General features: G+C 61.1%; 1 protein-coding gene across 1 annotated transcript in view; it reads left to right on the top strand.

Annotated features, from left to right (window-relative positions):
• LOC101651674 (keratin, type I cytoskeletal 42) overlaps window positions 1-14,820 on the top strand; it is an 18,953-nt gene extending 4,133 nt beyond the window's left edge. Inside the window, exons 5-12 of the mRNA XM_013005782.2 lie at window positions 7,878-8,537; window positions 11,045-11,127; window positions 11,264-11,420; window positions 12,422-12,583; window positions 13,067-13,192; window positions 13,304-13,524; window positions 14,506-14,555; window positions 14,723-14,820. Coding sequence (XP_012861236.2) covers window positions 7,878-8,537; window positions 11,045-11,127; window positions 11,264-11,420; window positions 12,422-12,583; window positions 13,067-13,192; window positions 13,304-13,524; window positions 14,506-14,555; window positions 14,723-14,820 — 1,557 coding nt within the window. The remainder of the gene's footprint in view (window positions 1-7,877; window positions 8,538-11,044; window positions 11,128-11,263; window positions 11,421-12,421; window positions 12,584-13,066; window positions 13,193-13,303; window positions 13,525-14,505; window positions 14,556-14,722) is intronic.
• The last annotated feature ends 159 nt before the right edge of the window (window positions 14,821-14,979 follow it).

Genomic DNA, 14,979 nt, shown 5'->3' with positions numbered 1-14,979 from the left:
GAGTGAAGCCGCAGAAGTCGAAGCGCGAAGTGGCGAGGGTTCACTGTACTTTTCCTGGGACATGGTTGATTAATTCCTTAAATTCCATCCTCCCAGGAAAGGTCACCTGGGAGAGGCCTTTCCTGGCTCCGGGAAGCATTCGCCCGCCCCTTGCATTTCCCCAGATAACAGCTCATCCTCCAGCTTGTCTCTTGTTCGACTTCCCCACTGGATTGTTTGTTCCGTGAGAGCAAAGAGGTATTGCATGAATGCATTTCCTAACAGATCCGTCTTCTGTGGCATGTCTAGTGCCTTCTCGCTGGGCGTGCTGATCCACCTTCCAGGCTCCTTGTATTCCCCAAGCACAGGGGTGCCTTCCCACCTCTTCCTGGATGGCTCCTCACCTCGCCTGCCTGCCTGCCCGGCAAAGCCCTGCCCTGGCTTCGAAACCCAGCTTCCCTGTCCCTCCCTGCGAAACCACTCTCAGCAGCCTGCTTCCTCCTTGGTCCTCCCCAAGGTGCTTGTACACACACACCTTTATCACTACACAAATAACGCTGTGTTGTAATGAGCTGCTTGTGTGTCTGTCTCTCCCTCACTGGCCTGTGCTCATTCAGGGCAGGGCTTGGCTGACTCAGTTCTGAATTCTCAGTGCCCAGCCCAGTGACTGCCACATAATGGGTGCAGTGAATGGGTGCTGGATGGAGCCCAACTCTGCCCTTTTACTGCCTGCCTGCATCCAGCGGGCATCACTGGGCACCTCTTGTGTACAAAAGTGCTGAGCTAGGCCTGTGTCCAGAGAAAGGTATATTGGGTTGCAGAGGAAAACGATTCAGGTCCCTTGCCAAATAATTCTAACGCAAGCCGGAGTGTTTACCTCTAATTGGTGCCGGCACGGGACTAAGCTTGTGTGTTAATTTCCTGTTACTACTGCAACAAATTACCGTGAATTCCGTGGCTTAGAGCGACGCGAACATCTCGCCTTTCTCTCCTAGAGGTCAGCAGTCTGGAGCGGGCGTCACAGGGAGAAACCCCTGCTGTTGGCAGAGCTGTGCTCCTGCAATCCGTGCCTCGCTGTGCCCAGCCTCGAGAGGTCACCCTGGCGGAGCTGTGGGTTAGGTGCTGGGCAGCTGCTTGTTGGGAGAGAGATGGGATTGTCTGCTCCTGTCAAGATGGACCGTCTTGGAAGTCCTCTACAGGGGCCCTCAGAGTTAGAGTGAACTTGATGGCTGTGTTTGGGTGTTGGAGGCTGCTCACCCCCCTTGGCCTGCGGCTACCATCTTCGGACCTTTGCCTCCATTGTCCTGCCTCCTTCTCCAACTCTGGCCCTCCCACCTCTCGAGTTTATAGAGACCCTTGTTATGGGAAACAGAAGGATTTCTTCCAACTTGTCTCCCCCAAATATATGCCAGACTTAGCTGCTTGAGAATGACTGTACCCTTGGAGGTCATCAGGAGTGGGTTGGGGGTCATTCTCCCTGAGAGCTATCAGCTGTCTAGACCAAGCAGGCACCACTGTTTATCCCACTCCCTTCTGATAAGGGTAGTAGTTGTCTGTTTCCTTGTAGGAGACCCCAGAGAGGTCAAACTGGCCCAAGGATGACCAAGGTTAGGCTGCCATCATGAATCTAGGGTCCACCCATCTTGTCACATGTATACCCCATAGACCTCCCCATTCCTATGGGCACACCACCCCTAGCTCAACCCCTTCCTGTTAGGCTTATGCCTATCATAGATCCCCTTCCTATAATGTGTATGCCTGTTGTACTGCCCCTTTCTGTGACGTGCGATTCTATAATCATGTCCCCCTAAAGAGATAGAATGATTGGTTGGCAATAAAGAGAGGAGGCTCCCCGGTTCTTGGTCCCCGAGGCTGCTCCTGCTCTCGTGGCCGGGTCCCCCCCCCATGAGGACCATTAGGCGGGGCTGAGGTGAGCATGCGGTGTCTGACTCCATTTATTCCAATCTCTCCTTTAACTCTCATGTTCTCTATGACTTTACTATAATCCTTACTTATTATCGCTGTACAATTGCGCCTACCAGACCTGCGATGATTTGTGGGGGACCCTCTCTCCCCTTAACCCCACACCCTGTGATTGCTTTGGGCCCAAACCAGGTAGTCCAGGAGGGTCCCTCCATCCTGTTTTCTTTTGTTGTGCAAGGGATTCGACAAGGTCACCTTTGGGGGCCATGCTGCTGCCTTGTGGTGGTGATGGTGTGTTGGGGGGCGGTGGTGGCCTCTCACTGCTTTGGGAGTCACTGAGTCCTTACAGCATCTGGGTGTGTGTGTGTGTGTGTGTGTCCACTTGCATACGCCCTCTCATTTTGTCTTTTAAAAAAGAATCAGTTTTACAGGCACAGCCTTGACATAGCACACGCTTCAATCATTCAATCCTATCAAGGAGGATTGTATGATCATTCGCATATCAACTTTAGAATGCCCCCCCCACCCAGTTAAACCACCTTTAGGATGAGTTGTGCCATCACAGGCTCCCCCTTCGTCGACCACCCTCCCTTGGAAGAGGCTGTGGCCGAGAGAAGGAGAGAAACTCACCAGACGGGGTCTGGACGGAAAAAGATGCGGTGCTTCAGCACACACCTCCCAGAACAAAGAGGCGCTGAGGCCGGAGGGCTCAAGGAGAAAGGCACCGTTTAGAAATTCTGGACGCCAACAATCATACCTGTCAGCTCAACGTAATGGATGTATGGATTGTTCTCATCTGTGTAAGAGCCCCCAGTAAAATGGTTTCTTCTTATTTAAAAAAGCGTTCGCCATGTCAGCCGTTGCCATGTCTGATGCAGACATGAACAGTGCTCCTCTCGTGTGCAGCCACCGCTGTTTGTAAAACCAACACTGTTGTGTCCATGTTTCCAAGATGCCAAAACAAAAACTCCCTCCCCCCACGCCCGAGCAATGATTTCTTTACAGGCCAGTGGGTGGAAAGTCTTGTGGATCCAGTGGTGGTGGAAGCATCTCAGCACTGGCGTGAGCATCCACGTGGCTCCTCCAGCTCCAGGGCGACAAAGCAGAGAGAGTGCATCTGGCCTGCAGTGAGCTTTATCTCCCTAGTGCCTCCAAATGAGGTCATCAAGCTGTGACCTGCTTGACAGGCTAGACTCCACCCCTTCGCAAGTTGACAGATTACGTAACTACCCCAGCATTGTAGGGTATGAGCATTAATAAGGAGCATTGGACCCCCCCATAAGACCTTGCTGGGAAATGTGTATCACACCTGAAATGTCAATAAACACGCTGGCGGGGGCCCTGGGCTCTGAGGCAGCGTGCATCCACGTTTGTGCGTGCATGTGTATGTGCATGTGTGCATGGCAGGCTTTCAGGAGTTTGCTCCTGGCCAGTTGTTTGGGTGGCTTCTTGGAGGTGACTCTGGGGATGGCAGGGGCGGGGATGGGGGGTGGACGTGGAGGTCACCTGGAGGCTAGGCCTCTGCACAGAAAGGACCTTGTCCTCCCTGCAGTTTTGTGCTCAGAAAAGACGGGCCCCTCTGGGCCCCGTGGACCGTCTGAGGTTGAAGGCATCTTCTGCTTCCTTTCATCTCCCCGGGGCACGTGACCTGCAGCTTTTTCATGACTGCCCTCCTTGAACCTCCTGGCCACGGCCCTCCCTGCTGCTCCTCCTCTCCTCCCCTCCGCCCCAAGCAGGCGGGTCCTGGGGTGGTGGGCTGGGTGACCCGTACCAGCGCAGTGAGACAGCATACCCCTCACTGCCCTAAGCTTCTGGCAGATGGGCCAAAGTGGCTGGGTCTCTGAGCAGCCCGGTGCACACGAAGCAGGCATGGCCCCCACCCCGTGAGGGGCCTTCTCCAGGGCCGGAGTGGAAGATGGCATTGTGCGGGCGGCTGCGGACCGGCCCTCAGGGAGCCTTGGGACTGCTTCCACAGGGCCACTGTAGAGCATTGAGGTCCGCATGAGAGGGAGCCCCTGCCACCCAGGGCATAGAGGGGGAAGAATAAGGTGGGCTGACTGGCCCCTGGAGGGTGAGGTCTGGAGGTTCAGAGGACCTGGTGACCTGAGAGTCTGATCATGCAGGCCTCCTCAGTCAATGTGAGGGGCAAAGTGTGTGTGTGGGGTGTCCTGGGCCTGAAAGGGGAGTCCACCTGATCTGCTACAAGTGCAGGTGCGGGGAGACCAGGGGCAGAGGACCGGCTGGGTTTGTGGGAAGCCAGTCTCTTGCATGTGTTACCCTCCCACGCCCCTGGCTTCCTGCTCTGTGACCCCCTTCCCCGGGGCACCTTTTGGGGCGGGGTCCTGGGTAGCTGACGTAGCTCTGACTTGGGGAGGGACAGGGTATCCCTGGGTGTCCTGTGCTGTGTCCACCCCAGGTGCATAGTCCAAGGGCGGGGCGGAGTCAGCCTGTCTGTGGATGCACCTGGCTGGCCCCCCAGGTGTGCAGGGGCCACTGGGGATCCCCTACCCCTGCTTGCCTGCCTGGGTGCCTGCCTGCTCGCTGCTTGGGGCCCAGGAATGTTCTGGAATCTGCTTGGCCTGGGGAGGCAGCGGGTGAGGCCATTTGGGAGCCAGACACCAGCCATTACTGGGCGGACCTGGGCGGGGCGGCCGGGTGGCCAGAGCTCTGCCTAGAGGACCCTGGTGGCTCCCACCTGAGGGCAGGGCGGCCGGTGTGGAGGGCTGTCAAGGTAGTTCTGAGGGGTACCTGGCCTCTGGGGGGGAAGGGCTTCAGGGGAGGTGCGGCCATCCGATCCCAGGCATGGTGCCCAAGGGGCTGGGGGTTCAGTGAAGGAGTTGGCAGAAGGCCGGGGGTGGGGGCAGAACCAGATTGCAGGGAGGGCCTTTGGAGTCTTCCCATCAGCCGAGCGAGCCAAGGTCCCCAGCTGGGAGCCCACCCCTGGGCCTCTCATTTCCCCCTCAACGCATCGGGCCCTTGTCCTTGGACGGTAGACTAGGTGGCTGATGAGAGTCCTCCTGCTGCCCTCCTCCCACCCTGGCCTTCCCGAGCACCAGTTGGGAACAAGCCCTACCCTGGACCCAGGTGGAGAACGGAGGTGGGCACTGCTGAAGGGGGTGGTGACCGGGCACCTGGAGAAGCCAAGGTCAGCTGGGCAGACAGGGCTTGCCCTTCATGGTCAGTGGTCAGTGTCAGTTGGACATCACCTGTATCCTGGTCCCTACCTCGTGTATCCCACATAGCAGGGGTGGGGATAGTCCGAGGGGCCCTCTCCCCTGGCTCTCTGGCCCGTTCACACCTGTAGCAGGGCCTGTCCACGCCCCACCCTCGAGAGCCAGGACCTCTGGGTGCAGTGGAATCTGGGCTTGGCCAGGTGGACACGGAGGGGTGCTAGGGCTTCCTTGGGGCCTCTCCCTCTTGCCTCCCTCGCTCCCATCTGTGCTTGGCTCCTGGAGCCCTTTGGATCTCTCCCTTCTTTTCCTTTCCCTCCCCTTGAAGTGGGCCAAGCAGCTGGCAGCTGTGGGGGCCGTGGGCCCGGCACTGAGGGGCCTCTCCCTGCCGGGGGTGGAGGACAGGCCTGGGCAGGAGGGTGTCGGTCCAGAGGACTGCTACAAGGCCCTCCTTCCCCTGCAGGGAGCGTGCTGGAGGCCCTGGTTGGGGCCTGGTTAATTCTGCAGCTCTGTCTCCTCCCAGCATGGTGGATCTGACCAGGGCTGTGTGGAGGAAGGTCCACCGGCCTTCTTAGCCTGGTCCCAGGCGGAGGGAGAGGGAGGCCCACAGCCTGCAGCCTGATGCCGGGTGGGAGCCCAGGGCTGTGGGGACTAGGTGGAGCTGGGAAGCCAGGCCTGGGTCAGTTGGGAGGGAGGTAATCGACTCTGGCCCATTCAAGGCCTCAAACTAAGGACCAAGGTCTGGGGGCTTTGGAGGTGGGGCTCTTGGGAAGGTGAGAGCTAAGGGCTTGGTGAAATCCTGAGGGACAGGTGGGGGTCCCTGTGGCTTGTCTTCCTCCTCAGACCCCTGGCTCTCTTCCAAATCAGCGTTGAGAGGCACGGTAACGACTTTTCAGAACCCAGAGCAGCCCGGTCCTGTCTTGGGATTGGGGGTGTGGGTGTGGTTGGGGGGCGGAAAGCAGACCGTGTGCTCGAGTGTGAGGGTCCCAGGGTGTATCGCATGCTTGGGGGTCTTCACTGCAGGTCCTTCCAGGTGAGGGTGACCTGCTGGTGCCGGGCCCACTCAGGTGTCCCCAGACACAGGTGTCTCCTCTCATCTGCTTCTCCCTTGACCGTCACAGTGGTCAGGAAGCCCCTCCTGCAGTCCAGCGTCAGGGGAAACAGCCCTGTTGATCTCACCGTACTCTCTAACCTTGGCTTTGAGCACCCGTGAGCACCCCCAAAGACTTCACAGGAGGCCGGGACTCTTGCCCCCCACTCCCACACAGCTGGCGATGGCCCCTCCCTGACCCCCTCACCTTCTCCGAGGGGAGGAGGGGGTACCTCCCAAAGGGTTGAGATTGCCTGCTTGCAAACGGAGGGCTTCCGGCAGCTTGGCCTCAACATGGAGGGCCCTGGGTCCCGTTCAACCCTCGACTCCTTCCCAGCCCCCTGGGTGGCCAAGAGCCAGGCCACCCACAGGCTGTGCCCCGTGCCAGGCCCGCCCGTTCCTGCCCTGTCCCAAGGCCTGGCCGCCCCTGGGAGTGCCACACAGACACTGGTGCAGTGAAGACGCCAGGGTCCCGGCAGCGCCTAAATCATTAGGCCGCGGAGATTAGGCTGTAATCTCTTTGTTGGGAAATGAGCCAGTGCCAGCCGCCACGATGTGGGAGCAGGCTGTTCCTCCCAGGGGTGGCCTCAGGGTGTGGCCTGGCGCAGGTGGGGTGGGGGGGCCGGTCCTGTCTGCGCAGTCCCGAGGCTCCACGGCTTCCCCTCTTGGAGGAATTTTCCTCAGGGACCGGGGGAGCGAGCAGGGCATTACCCCTCACGCCCCCCCCCCTGCTTTATTCTCCCCCCTCAGCCACATCCCCACCTGTGTTCATAGAACCAATCACATGGTCCCGTCTTGTCAGAGCTTGGCTGGGGACACTGGGGACACTGTCCGGCTGCCCTCCTTGCCCTTTAACCCAGCCCGCTGCCATCAGATGGGGTCCGACTCTCTCCGAGCGACCCCACGGGCAGGGTGGCACTGCCTCTCGAGGGTCCCGAAACGGTCACTCTTTCCAGGAGCAGAAAGCCCGTCTTTCTCCCTCTAAGTGGCTGGTCAGCTGGTCAGGGTGGGTTGCTGACTTGGTGGTCAGCTGTCCAGCGCTGGCCCGTGGCGACACCAGGCTCCTTCCCTTAGGCCCAGGCAGCTGGCTTTATGTCCACTTCATAGCCGGGGACCCTGAGACTAGGGGCTGACTTATCTTAACACCCGTGTCCAACGCTCCCTCCGACCGACGGCCCCATTTCCCTCAGATGTGGGGAATCCAAGGCCAGGGCTGGATCGCTCCATGTTAGACTTGGAATACTTCTAAGAGAGAGCTCAGTCTACCTCCTCAGACAGAGGCACCCTGAGGAGGGGGCTGGGTCTCCCCCTCAGACAGGGGCTGTGTCTCCCCGCTCAAACAGGGACACCTTCAGGTTGGAGCTGTATCTCCCCTCTCAGACAGGCCTTCCCTTCAGGTCAGGGTCTCCCCGCTCAGACGGGGCCCTTACGTTAGGGCCTGCCTGGGGGAGGGTGTCACCGGCTCTCCCCACCCTCCCCCTGGGGCCAGGGTGTGCTGGGTGGGGGCCAGGCAAGCCTCCCGGATCTAGGCCTGTGGAGCCTTGTTCAGGCCCTTCCTGGCTCCTGGGCTGGCTTCTCCCAACTCCCCCCCAAGAATGAGCTCAGCGGCCTAATTGGGGCTGTGGACGGAGGATCACCCTCGCCCGGGGCAGCAAGTCCAACACCACCTTTGTTTCTGAGCAGACAACGGGCCCCTAGGTGTCCCCCGTGCCCAGGCCAGGTTGGGCCCGGGTGGGGTTGGGGTGCTCTCGGTCAAGCCCCGGGCCCTGGGTGGCCGGCACACCAGCAAATTACACGGCTCAGGGTTTGGCTCCGACTTCAAGGGCCAGGGCCCAGCCCCTCAGCGGCCGGGCTATAAAGGGCTGCGGGGTCTGGCCCAGACCAGCCCTGCATTGACCTGTGGCATCATGGCCGTTACCACCAGCAGCATCCGCCAGTTCTCCTCCTCGGGCTCCTCCAAGGGGCTGTGCGTGCCCGGTGGAGGCTTCTCCCGGGTGTCCTCCGTCCGGGTCGGGGGCGCCTGCCGGGCCCCCAGCCTCCTGGGAGGGGGCAGCTGCAGCAACATGTCGGTCACCTCGTCCCGCTTCTTGTCCGGCATGGGGGGTGGCTATAGCAGTGGCGGCTATACCTGCAGCCTGGGTGGGGGCTTCGGCTCCAGCTTGGGTGTGTCGGACACCCTGCTGGGGGGCAGTGAGAAGGAGACCATGCAGAACCTCAACGACCGCCTGGCCGCCTACCTGGACAAGGTGCGTGCCCTGGAGGAGGCCAACGCCGACCTGGAGGTGAAGATCCGAGACTGGTACAAGAAGCAGGGCCCGGGGCCCGCCCGCGACTACAGCCACTACTTCAAGATCATCGAGGAGCTGCGCAGCAAGGTGGGCACTACCTGCCCCCTGCCCTCTGCCCTTAGAGCCTGCCTCTGCCTCGCTCCACACCTAGACCGCCATCGTCCGCTTGCTCACTCCTTTGTCCCCTCACTTTCCAGCCCCTGGGCCCAGGCCTGGAGAGTTCTCCAGGAAGACAGATGGGGGCCCTCCCTTCCTGGGGCGGGGGCCAGGCACGTTTGGAGATAGGAGGTGGAGGGGTGGGCAGGCCAGGGCATAGGGGTAGGAAAGTGGGCCTGCCCTCCTGCCTGCCTCACCTCCTCCAGGTAGTCCTCCCAGATGAAGGTGCTCGCCTCTCTCCCCAGGTCTTGGGACCCCTTCAGCACTTTGAGGTTCTTAGAGCTGGTCTCTGAGCCTGGCTGCCTTTGCTGTGGCTACCCCTCGACCCTCTGACAGTCACTCAGCTCCCCGAGGGCCGGGTCAGGTCTCCCAGTGCAGCGCAGGGGTCTCAGACTGGGGGTTCCCTGGGACAGGCATGCTCCCACGTTAGTCTGATGCAGGAGACAACCTCTGCTCAGACATGTTCAGATTCCCACATTCACCTTCATTCATACTCACACCCATACACACAACCCCCTCTTATTCACACACACACACACACACACACACACACACACACACACACACACACACACTCACACCCTCCAGGAACACGGCCTGTAAATGCAGACACCAGGGGCTGCTACAGTCCTGCCCTGGGGGAGGTTCCCAGAATGGTGAGTGAGGGGGCTGGGCAGGCAGGCCCCAGGGGGCTAGGCTGGCACGGGGCTAGGCTGGCACAGCTTCCTGGCTGCTGCTCTGTGAGGGGCTTTGCCTGCTCCTGCCCGGGCCCTCCACCAGGCTGGGAACTCCTGCAGCTTCCCCCTGGGATGCCAGATCAGATAAGGGGCCTCGGGGAACCCAGGGGAGCCCTGGTGAGTCAGTACTCCCAGGTCGGGGTCAGCCAATATCTCCCCACCAGGCCTCGCCCTCTCAGTCACCCTCCCCTGCTTCCCTGGGGTCCTCAGCCACCCCTCACGGAGCCCATTCTGAGCAGGGAGTGCAGGGGGAGGCCCAGGGGAATGGCAACGTGGGCCCAGACAGGGGTCCTTCAGGAACTTGAGGGGGGCCTAAGGGACAGGGGTGGGGGGGCCTTTGCCTGTAGGTGGAGCTTCTCTGTGTCTATTCAGCTCTTGGGGCAGGGGCCTTGCCGTCCCCCTCTCTGCCCATGGGTCTTGGCCGGACCTTGTCATGTCTCCGCTAGGACCATCCTCTGATCCCTCCAGAGCCTGGGCCTTCCTCATTCTGTTCCCCTCTCGGGGTGGATAGTGGGTGGTGGGTGGGTGGTGAGTGGGGGTGGGGCACCCTGGGGGAAAAGAACATGCGGTTTTCCGCTTGAGGTGGGGCTAGCCACAGCCTCATTAGTGACTGAATTAATCACTGCAGTAGACAGGTCTCCAGGGCTGGGGCTTTAGAGGTGAGCAAGGTGGCCAAGGGCCCTGCCCTGGAGCTCAGCCTCCAGCCGAGGAGAAACAAGCATATCACCCATCAACCCACTGCCATCGAGTGGATGCCAACGCACAGTGACCCTGTAACAGCGGTTCTCAACCTGTGGGTCGCGACCCCTTTGGGGGTTGAACGACCCTTTCACAAGGGTCGCTCGATTCTCACAGTAGCAAAATGACCGTGATGAAGTAGCAATGAAAACAATGTTATGGGCGGGAGTTCACCACCCCATGAGGAACTGTGTGAAAGGGTGGCGGCGTGAGGAAGGTGGAGAACCGCTGTCCTATGAGAACTCTTCGCAGGACTAGAGAGCCCCATCTTTCTCCAGCAGAGTGGCTGGTGGTTTCAAACTGACAACCTCAAGGATTGCAGCCCACTGTGTAACCACTACGCCACCAGGGCTCCGTCACGCCACAGATCTGAGAAGACTCCCTGGGGGAGCAGAGCCGTGGCCGGCGGAGGGCTTCCTGGGGGAGGTGGCAGCTGAGCTGAGCAGGGACTTTTGTTGGGGAAGAGAGGGTGGGGTCGGGCAGCTCGGGCAGTGGCCCCACGTGGGAGGGAGCGAGGCTGGTTCTTCCTCTGGTCATCTTGCTCACTGGTGACCCCGCCACCCTCTGAGCCCGCCATGGGTGGGCGGTGGACATTGACCCAGTGGCTCCGTGGGAGACAGGCCTGGTGGTCAGCTCCCAGGGTGCCCAGTCTACTTCTACTCCAAAGGAGCGAGTGGGAGTGCCCCCCAGGGTTTCCCAGGCTGCAGATCTTTCTGGAAGCGGACTGTCATGCATGGGGGAGCTCATGGTTATCAGCTGGCTGCTTTAACCATGGCACCTGGGAATCCTCTGTCCCCGGGGGCTTGCTTTGAGTGGGAATGACTTCAGTGGCATCTAGCCACCACCACAGTCAGAGGAGGTGGCCACGGGACTCCCCCTGCCCTGCAAAGGCCTTCCAAGAGGGGTGTTAGGGACTGCTCTCTGGAGCTGCGGGTGCCTGTGCTCACAGAGCCGTCTCCACAGATCCTGGCGGCCACCATCGACAACGCCAGCCTCGTGTTGCAGATCGACAATGCCCGCCTGGCAGCCGACGACTTCCGCACCAAGTGAGCGTGGCCCTCGGGGACCCAGGGGTCTGGGGATGGGCCCCCGGCTCGGCTCGGCTCCCCTCTGAAGACTGTGGTGAGTGCAGTCAGAAGGGTCCATGTGGCAGTGAGTGGCTCACACCTCTGCCCCTCCCAGGTACGAGACGGAGCTGAACCTGCGCATGAGCGTGGAGGCCGACATCAACGGGCTGCGCCGGGTGCTGGACGAGCTGACGCTGGCCCGCGCCGACCTGGAGATGCAGATCGAGAACCTCAAGGAGGAGCTGGCCTACCTCCGCAAGAACCACGAGGAGGTGAGGCCACTCTCCCCTGGGTGCAGAGAAACCTGTCTGGGAGCAGCGGGGGAGGGGGGCGGGTCCAGAGCTTTCCTGGACTGGGCCTCCCATCCCTGGCCTGAGCCTAGGAGACCCCCTAGAGGAGGCCTCATGGCCCTTTTCCTCTTAAGACACTTCCCACACCCCTCGAGGCTCAGCCCACTGTGTGGTGGCAGTTAGCTGTCTAATGGGCACATCAGTCTAAGAAAACACAATGCTAATTATTATAACTAATTATACTGATAGCCCTAACAACTTCGAACATCTGCCCAGTGTGTTACAAATGATTCACAGCAAGGATCTTAGCGGATGCCAACGGCACTGCTCCGAGGAACACCCGTGGGGAAACTGAGGCCTAGGGAGACAGAGATGTAGTCAGGTTGCACGGACCTTCCCCAAGGCAGACATCCATCCACACCCAGGTCCATCCCTCCCACTGCCATGTCTGCTGCCTCCCCTTTTCAGGGAACCCTGGGTCCCAGGGACCCCTACTACAGGAGGGTGCTCTGGTCCCTGCAGGGGAGGCCTCAGACTCTGTCCTGGCGGCTTCCTTCCCAGATGGCCTGCGAAGGGGGCCTCCCCAGGAACAGGAGGCCCAGCGAAGGTCTCTACTTGGCTTTGGGGCTGGTTCTGTGGATTCTTAACTCCCTGCAGCCACCCAGCCTTGCCCTTGCTCACAAGCCTGGGCTCAGCTGATGCTGACCTAGCTCACACTGCTGGCTCCGGGTCAGTGGTCGGGGAGGGGGGCTGGTGAGGCTGACCTCTGTGGCCCAGTGTGCACTGGGCGACTGTGGATCCCACCGTCTTGTACATTTGAGATGTCATGTCCTCGACCTTCCGGGTGAGGAGCTGCTGGCCTTTCGTGTCTGTCTGTCCGTCCATCCCTCTGTCATCTTACCCATCTCCCAGGGTGAACAGGCGGGCCCCAGGCCTCTACCCAGCATGGCCCGGGGTCAGCTCCCACGCTCCTCTCTGCCCAGGAAATGAACGCCCTCCGTGGCCACGTGGGCGGCGACGTAAACGTGGAGATGGACGCGGCCCCCGGCGTGGACCTGAGCCGCATCCTGAACGAGATGCGCGACCAGTACGAGAAGATGGCGGAGAAGAACCGCAAGGATGCCGAGGACTGGTTCTTCAGCAAGGTGGGCGCACCTGTGGGGAAACGCGCTGGGTGCGGGCTGGAACCACGGTCCCACGTGGAAAGACTCTTGGAAACCAATTGGACTGAGCCCTGGTGCTTCCGGTGCAAAATGAGAGGCTTAAGGGAGCGTGGGATTGCCGGCCAGCGGGACAGATCCACAGCTGCTGGGGTGGGGTGGGGTGGGGGCCGCATCCACGGCAGCCAAAGGGACGGATTTGGGTCTCCTCACCCCCAGTGTGCTCGCCCAGCAGGTAGTGCAGGTAGTGTGTGTTTGGATGCCTGACCCATCCCCTCAGTAAGTGCAAACGAAGCCTCTCCCGTGTCCTGGGGAGTCACGAGCCTAGGAAGAACTTGTGCCTGTCTCCCACCGTCGTGAGGCTCCCCAGGACTCACAGATACAGGGCTGGGGAGGGGGTGGTGATAATGGGGGTGGCCTGCCCGGCCTCCAGCCTCCTCAGCCCCCGCGGCCCACCCTGCCTTGCAGACAGAGGAGCTGAACCGCGAGGTGGCCACAAACACGGAGGCCCTGCAGAGCAGCAGGACCGAGATCACGGAGCTGCGGCGCACCGTGCAGAACCTGGAGATCGAGCTGCAGTCCCAGCTCAGCATGGTAGGGCCCGCGCCCCGGGGAGCCCGGCTGGGACCCCTCCACCCCGTCCCCGCGCCCCACCCTCCGCGGTGCCGCGTGGTTCTCGCCCAGCCCACCCCTCCGCTCCCGCAGAAATCGTCTCTGGAGGGCAGCCTGGCAGAGACGGAGGCGCGCTACGGGGCGCAGCTGGCGCAGCTGCAGGGCCTCATCAGCAGCATCGAGCAGCAGCTGTGCGAGCTGCGCTGCGACATGGAGCGCCAGAACCACGAGTACCAGGTGCTGCTGGACGTGAAGACGCGGCTGGAGCAGGAGATCGCCACCTACCGCCGTCTGCTGGAGGGCGAGGATGCCCAGTGAGGGGGATCCCTGCCCGGGGGCGGGGCAGTCACGAGCCCCCTGGGAGGGACAGGGGGCTGAGAGAACAGAACCGCCAGGCCCAGAGGTGTGCATGTGCACACAGGTGGCTGGGAAAGGTGATGCAGTGGGGGAGGAGGGGAGGTTTGTAGGCGGTGAAACAGAAGACCCAGGCCTGGGTCCTGGTGAGAGGAGCCTGGAATGCCCACGTTACGCGTCTGCCCTGGGTCATTCATTGGGCAATAGGGAGCCACAGAGGGTTTCTCAGCAGAGGAGGGGTGTAGTCATAAGGCATTTTCCAACGCTCACTCAGAGGGAGAAATGGGGGTCAGGGGTCAGAGAGAGGGATCAGGAGGCTGGAAAGGGAGGTGGCCATGCATCCAGGAGTCCGATGACAGCCAGAAACTACAGGGTCACATGCCTGGCCGTGGGTGTGTGTGTGACGCCAGTCCGGGCTCAATAAACACACATGCACCCACGAGCGAGAGGCTGACGAGGACCCGGGTTTCTGCCTCTAATAACTGTGTGGCTGATGACCCCAGAAACCGGGATGGCTAGGGAGCAGAGCCAGGGGCCCTGGGACGTTTGATCCAGCCCGGGACTGTCCTGGGTCCCCAGGACACGCTGAGTCACACACTATAGCTTGTTCCCCAACAGGGAGAAGTCCGTCTATGGTCTAACCACAGGCTCTCCTGCTTTAATTGAGCCGATTTGTTGGGGCCTTCGGGATATGGAAAAACCACTTGCTCAGCTTCTTATAAATCCCTGGTTCACAGCCATTAGGTGCCGGCGGCAGGGCCTCCCTTGGCGCAGCCCTCTCCCTGCATCCTAGGCCTTCTGGCTCTCCGGGCTGTCTTTCTTCCCCTTCACTCCCAGCTCGGATTCGTGCCCATATTTTCTGGGATGCCCTGCTCCTCTTCTCCAGGGGCCAGGCTGTGGCCTGGGACCCCTAGATTGACAAGTCCCCCCTCTCTCTGCAGCCTGGCCTCCCAGTACTCCTCCTCATTGGGCTCGCAGTCCTCCCGGGAGGGTAAGTGCCTGCGCATCCCGCCCAGAGCCGGAAGGCAGGCGCGGGCATCGGCTGAGGACCCCGCTGGGTGGGGGAAGCCTGGGAGGTGCATGTAGGTGGCGACGGTGGCAGTGGTGGTGTGGTTCCTGCTGAGGGTAACAACGTGTCCCCTGCCTCACTGCCCGCAGCTGCAGTGACCACCCGCCAGGTGCGCACCATCATGGAGGAGGTCCAGGATGGCAAGGTGGTCTCCTCGCGAGAGCAAGTGCATCGCTCCACCCACTGATGCTGCCAGCAGAACCATCCCAGCCTCGCGGGTCCAGGAGCAGCCCAGCCACGTGCTCCCCGCTTAAGTGCCTGCCTGGGTCCCGCCCCTGTGGCCGGGTGGGGGAGGAGGGTGGGGGTGGGAGAGGGGAGTGGGAGCTTTTCTGCACTTGCTTTCTGA

This window comes from Echinops telfairi, unplaced genomic scaffold (assembly GCF_000313985.2).
Source record: "Echinops telfairi isolate 266 unplaced genomic scaffold, ASM31398v2 ScPeMD7_7458;HRSCAF=8496, whole genome shotgun sequence".
Classification (NCBI taxonomy): Eukaryota; Metazoa; Chordata; class Mammalia; order Afrosoricida; family Tenrecidae; genus Echinops; species Echinops telfairi.
The sequence above is the reverse complement of the archived record's forward strand: the minus strand, read 5'-3'. Positions and strand labels throughout refer to the sequence as shown.